Source organism: Ammospiza caudacuta, chromosome 18 (genome assembly GCF_027887145.1).
Source record: "Ammospiza caudacuta isolate bAmmCau1 chromosome 18, bAmmCau1.pri, whole genome shotgun sequence".
In the NCBI taxonomy this organism is placed as follows: Eukaryota; Metazoa; Chordata; class Aves; order Passeriformes; family Passerellidae; genus Ammospiza; species Ammospiza caudacuta.
In genome coordinates, this window is record NC_080610.1 from 8,663,465 (window position 1) to 8,670,162 (window position 6,698).

Consider the following 6,698-nt stretch of genomic DNA (forward strand, 5'->3'; position numbering starts at 1 on the left):
CAGAGAATCTTAAATAAAAGTAATGAAATACAGACAGAAGTGCTATTGTAGCCTAGGCTGACTCAGAAAGGTTAACTTGACGGTATTTTCTTAGAAAAGCAATTTGACCTAATCTTGTATTTTTTTTTAATTCTCACCATGTGTTCTGGTGTGCTTTAGAGTTCACCTTTTATTTGAAAGTAACCCTCAATTCACTAAATGTCAAAACTTCTGTTTTGGCAGAAGTCACAGGTACCTCAGATTAAAAAAATGACTGAAGAATATGGGTACTTAATTATGGCTTAAAAATTCCTGCCTGAAAAAGAAAAAAAAGCCAAATGTGGGTGTTTGTTTTCAAGCAGGTGTTATTTCTCTGGAACATAAGCTGATATATAAATGATCCAAACTGCAACTATGAAAATATTCTGTATTTTTTTTCCATAAGCTAATTTTCCTTGAACAGCTATAATAATATTTGCAAAGTGAAGGAAAAAATAATTTTATTAATTTGGCTCACTTTTTTATATAAGAACATCCCAACAAACCCACCAACAGGAACGTAAAAGAATCACAGTTATAGTCAAATGCATTAACTTTTTAATTATTGGATGATTCTGTGAGTGTGAAGAGTTCTCAGATCAACCCATGTTACTTCTCACAGGCACATCAGAGTCAATATATCTGACAAATAAAACCCTGTACCAGCAGCATGTAAAAGGCTGACTTCTGTTATTTGTACCGTGTGAGATTTGGCAATTCCCACAGCTTTCCTACCTGTAAGAAGGAGGATAATGCCTTTTTCTGACTTAGAAGACCCCTCTCAAATCCCTGTAGGGCACTACAGAAGTCCAAGTATTGTTCCAGTGCTTTTGCTGGCAACAGGGGTTTATTGAATACTGTACTTTATTTTGGTTATGCAACATTAACAGGAATGGAAGTTGTCACCACATACTGATGGGAAACAATCTTTGAATGCAAACCTTGTTCAGCTCCCCAGATGATCAGATTTGACAGAGCTTCTCTGAAACATATGGAGCCACACCAGTTTAAACCAAGGCAGGATATAATCTTGTGTTTAATAAGTATCACATGTCTAATGTTTTAATAAAAGTGTATATACATACATAGATATATAAAAGAGTATTCTTTATTAGTAGTAAGTTCTGTTTTGTGGTGGTAATACTGCATCTCTCTGTCAGCCTGTCACAGCCCATACCCCACATGGGCACATATGTATCTCCTTCCTGCCCAACTTCAGTTCCCACTGTGAAGAGCAGCAGAAGGCTGATTTGGAAACCAGGTAGGTTAAACTATACTTCATACATGAAGAACAGTAAGATTTCTCAGGCTTGTAAAAAACATTATCAACTAGACACTTGAGCATGTAGAAGACATGTGATGGGGGCTACTCACCAGTGACTTATTGGACTGTGCTTGTCCTGGAAACCTGATCAAAAGGCAAAGACTGCCAAGACTTCCATGGCCTGAAATACTGTAGTAACCAATGAACATGATTTACCTCTAAAGTCAGAGAAGCAAACACAAATACACATTAACAGACCACTCTCCTGTCTTTAGTACAACCAGAGTTTCCCTTCCAAAACCCAACAGCAGTGATCAGCCACGTGGCTCCCACCACTCAAGGCCAGAGACAGTCAAGAACAACATTAAAACCTGCAGAGAGTTTTAGGAGATTTTATTACTGTGATAAAAGATCTGTGGCCAAAGTTTCATTAAATGTTACATTTTCCAGACTAATGCCAAGGTTTCCACTGTGTAACTAATGACCTTTTGTCCAGAGGGTTCTTAGTCTGAAAGAGCACTTTATCTGACCCTTCAGAATCTGCAGTAACACATGTACAAAGCTGCTATCTTCCCAAAGTTCTCCAGTTGAAACACCCTAATTCATGTCACTGGCTGCACACTCAGCAACAAACTCTAATTGCAGCTACAGTGGAAGCCTGGGGAAGCTGCACAGAGCAGAAGTGACATTTACCCATCATTCAGGCATATTAAGCACAAAAAGCACTTTTGTCCCCATTCACCAGGGCCTGTGTGGGTTAAAGGGGACTTGTCCCTATGGCAGGAGCTGCTCACAGCCTCCTGCAGGAACACAGATGGGTACAAACCTCTGCAGAGCCTGGAGGTTTGGCAGGCACCGCCAAACTGCTCACCTTGGCCCCTACCTGAGTAAAAGACTCTCACTAACATTAACAGGAGACATTTCAACAACACTTAGGACCTCTCATTGTGGGGACAGTGCTTCCCAGAAACCCCTACTCTGAGAAAGCTTCCTCTTAAAGAATAATCTCAGCTATTTCTAACTAATATCTGAACAAACCATTCATGATTTGTTTAGATTGTTCAAGTAATCAACCTCTCTCATGAAAAGGTAATTTTTAAGTTTAAGGTAATTTTTATTAAAAAAAATATCCACACTTATCACAAAATCAAGAAGCCTATGCACGCACTTTTTGGCAATTACAGCACATCCCTGACCTCATCTGCAGATCTGGTATTTCTCTTTAAGAAGAAAAGACAAGACACAATGGCAGAGACACTCACAGAAAAAGTCAGCAAGTGCACCAGAGTTCATACGTTCCATTCCAGTATTTGAAATTCACACTGAACAGGCAGAACTCACCAGCAATTGGCCAACTGGGCTGTCTAGGACAAGGAATTATTGTTATGGAACGAGTTTAAAGCTGCTATTTAAAAAAAAAATTAAAATGAAAATAAGAGTTCCAGGATTCATTAATTAGAATCAATATTTTCATAAGACCTTGATTTTGTCTTTTGAGAACTTCAGAACAGTGTAACACTCCTGGCACACTGCCCACATATATAGTACTTTTCCATGTCTAAAATTAAAAGGGAAAAAAAAGGACTTAATTTTCCATTCTAAGAAGGGAGTAAGTGTGGGATTGTATATTGAACAAGAAGTTGTGAGAGAGATTCTATTTACAAAGCCCTGACTATACACACTTCTCTAACAAATCCCTTTGGCAGATTCCACTTTGACAAACAAACAACATGGAAAACTGATGCCTGGTTGTGAAGATCATGAAAGATTATTTGTCACTCTCATAAAATGGAGCTAACCCTCCTTTCTTTTGTCCAAATCATACACAGAATAACTAGATTATGTATAATCACCACCAAAAGCTGCTACTTGAGTTACTTTGCAATATTCCTTATACCAAGCAGTTGACTGGGGTGATCTGCAGCACTCAGCCAGTGCTCACTGAACAGCCTCAGAGAGGTGGATTTCACTGCAGGGTGTGAGCAATCCCCACAGACAGCAGAGCACAGACAGCCTTTTGCTTTGTGTACTCTGCACAATGAAATGCAACACAGAACACCAGAGATGAAAATATTATATACTCTGCATAAGACTGAAGATACAGCTTTCATCCTTCAGTTAAACACTTTTTAATTCCAGTAAGTCCACTGAAGATACAGCTTTCATCCTTCAGTTAAACACTTTTTAATTCCAGTAAGTCAGGGAGGAATTTGGCCTTTGGTATACTTTATGAAAATTCACACAACTAACCTTACATTGATTCTTAATTGTGCATATTTAGCTATTTAACCATTTATTTCATACACAAGGAACTCTAAAAACCTCAGTGCTAATTATCATTTAATTAAAGCTCCCCTCACCCAGTGGCAGGGAGCTGAGCCTATGCAGATTCAGCCTGGGGTCACTTAAAAGGGCTGTTTCTCCATAAGAGTCATGTAGACCCCAGTAACTTAAAACTCTTTTATTAAGTTTTCTTGGAAGTGGTTAGACCTTAATCTATTACACTGCAGAAAACTCATGCTTCATCAGTTTTGTGGATAAGGAATTTCATTCTGAAGCTATTAATCAGGCACTTTGCTCAAAGTCATTCAGAAAAAGTGAAGATGAACTTGTCCTTTTCCTATAAAAAATATGTAAGCACATCTCCCCTCTCCCAGCCCAGCTGCTCATCAGAGGATAACCATCTACAGCTCCTACCACACATGGTCAGACTTTTACCCTGACCAGTTCAGGCTGCTCCTTTCACATGAAATCCCAAATTCAGGCATCTTCATGTAAAAAACATGGCAGCTGTTACTAGAAAAGCAGTGCTGTCATAATATAAGGTAAAATCTGCCTCAATACAAGTATAATTGTAAAACAGTCTGGTATAACTGGGAAACAACTTCTGGAATCCCCATAGCCCAGAGCTTGCTTCTGAATTGAACAATGTTTTCTTAGGAAACAGACCTTCACAAATGGTACTATTGCTTCTGCATGACTTACCTTGTGTGTCAGAGGGGTTTGAGAGCTGAAGTAATTCAGAGACGTAAGTAGTTTGTCATTGCACATTTAAACAGTTAAAGAATGTGTATCAAGCAAAACAATATTTGGAAATCTAAAGCTACCCACAAAGCCAGTTTGCATCATTAAAATAGTCTATCAATTCACTGCACATGAGAAACAAATTATGAAGTCCTCCCTACACAAACAATACGGCTTTGCAGGAGGGAAATCCCTGCTTTTCATGCTGCTCCCTCTATTCAAAGTCCAGCTATTTCTAATGGAAATTTTGTTTGCTATGGAGATTATGATTCAGCCTTCTTTTACAATCACCAGCACATCACCAGACTTACAGCAAGTGCATAGATTAGAGGAGGGTGTGAAGATCCCTTCTTAGGGCTTTTACCCAAGTATGCACATACTTTTAAAAGTATCCCATGAGCTAGGAGCAAGAGCAGCTTCCAAGGCAAGGCTCCAAAGGCTCCCAGCTGATGACAGCCCCGAGCTGGGGTGCAGTGTGGGTGCTTCAGACACAGCACACACTAATGAAATGCTGACAACACACCATGCACTGACTGTCTGGGATGGACACTGTGCTAGGGTGGGCTCCAGGGACAGTGAAAGGAGCAGGCTTTACCTGCAGTACGAGCTGCTGCCAGGCGGTTGCCAGGGGCTGACCATTGCCAATGTTGCAGATGCTCATGCGGTCTGCGGGCTGATTGGCACGCTCGAGTTGCAGGGAGACATTGCGCCGCTCCTCCTCAAGTGCGCGGGTGAGCCGCTCGAAACGAGCTTCTTGCTCTTTAACAGATGCCAAAATGCTGGCAGCAGACCTGATATCATAGTCATCCATGACTGCTTTCAAATGCTTCCTGCCTGTTAACTGACCAGGGCAAATGGAAAGGGTTAGGTAAAGGGTGGGGAGGGCACGGGTCAGAGGTTAAAGATAAAAATGCATATCGTTAGTCACCTTGCTAAAATACCGATCACTCTAAGCAGCAAACTGCAGTGCTCTTTGAAAAGCATCCATCTTTCCATCCATTGATTTGATTTTAAATTAAAAGCAATTAATCTAAGACTTCCCTGTTCAAAAAAGAAAAAAAATATGCTCACCTTTGAGAAAATTTGTATTTAATTCCTTTGATCGTTTTGCTAAAACTGCTCTGACAAGGGTTTTCATCCCTCTTGTAGAGCTAATTTCACTGTGCAAATAATAATGTACTTAAAAGAAATACATTAAAAAAGATATGGTTGTAGAGGGAAAGAGGAACATTCTCACTACAGACACCAGGAATTTCTGTCTTTAACAGCATAAGTGAGAAGTTTAACATTATTAAGGACAGAAACTTCATGGTAGAAGAACACAGTTGTGTCTATTTTTTCCACACCTCCCCAAACTTAACAGACAGTAGCTGAAATTAGCTTTCATACTTAAATTATAGCAGCACACTGTAACATGGAAAACATTTTTAAATACAGAAAACATTTTTAACTGCAATTGCAGTTGAAATGCTTGATGATTTCCGTCAATGAAACAGTCCTTCATGCTAATAATGCAAATGAAAAAGCAAACATCTTCCATGGAAAACACACAGGACTGCTTGTCTTTCAATGCAGAAAAAGAACTCAGAAATCAACTAGGTGGGTTAGAACTTCTGCCTTATGTCTTCCCTAGCAGGGTAATGAAACAACCCCATTTAAAATCCTATCTTCACCTGTATGGTACATGCAGTAAAACTCCCCATTGATTCCACATATCTGTGACCTGAACACCACTTAAAATATTTTACTACAAGTATGAAATCAGCAATATAATATAAACATAAATTATGGCCTCAACAGAATCCTTCAAAGTTAAACAAGTAACCCCTCTACTACTAAACGACTTAAAGCACCTCTGAGACAAGCAGAGGCAGAACTGTCTCAGGCTCCTGTACTTCAAGAACTGTTCATGTTCTGTGCTGAACTTAAGTCCTGAGAAATTGTCCCTCGATTTGCTGCCAAAGATTCTTTGTTTTCCATCTATCAACAAGGATTTCCATGAGCACAGATAGTTCCCTGCTCCCTGATGCTTTGCAATTCATCATTCAGTGCCTTTAGATGATGCACACTCTTGACTGATCCATTTTCCATGACTGTTACATTTATCAGGAGTCTCTCCTGTGCAGATTCCTTGGTAGCTCATAATAATGTGGTCATAATACTGTTACGTCCCAAAGAGGAGTATTAGTAGTGATTAAGCTGCATGTTTTTACAGTTTGTTGGGGACTCCTAAGCAGGCTGAAGTCTCCTTGCTTTTGTCAAATATGGCTGAAATCACCCAACAGGCCAAAAAAACACTGGGGCAGGAGTGACAGACCCAAATCCAATGGATTTCATGAGGAATAACCTGCCAGTGGCTCTGTGTTCATTGTTAACCCTTAGAGAGTTGCTG

At 39.7% G+C, this 6,698-nt stretch overlaps 1 protein-coding gene across 1 annotated transcript in view; it reads right to left on the reverse strand.

The window, feature by feature from the left end:
* The window catches only part of ARVCF (ARVCF delta catenin family member), a 152,030-nt gene extending 146,901 nt beyond the window's left edge, over positions 1-5,129 (reverse strand). The window contains exon 1 of the mRNA XM_058816432.1: positions 4,902-5,129. Within this exon, the coding sequence (XP_058672415.1) occupies positions 4,902-5,117 (216 nt within the window). The 5' untranslated portion in view covers positions 5,118-5,129. The remainder of the gene's footprint in view (positions 1-4,901) is intronic.
* Between the last annotated feature and the right edge of the window lie 1,569 nt (positions 5,130-6,698).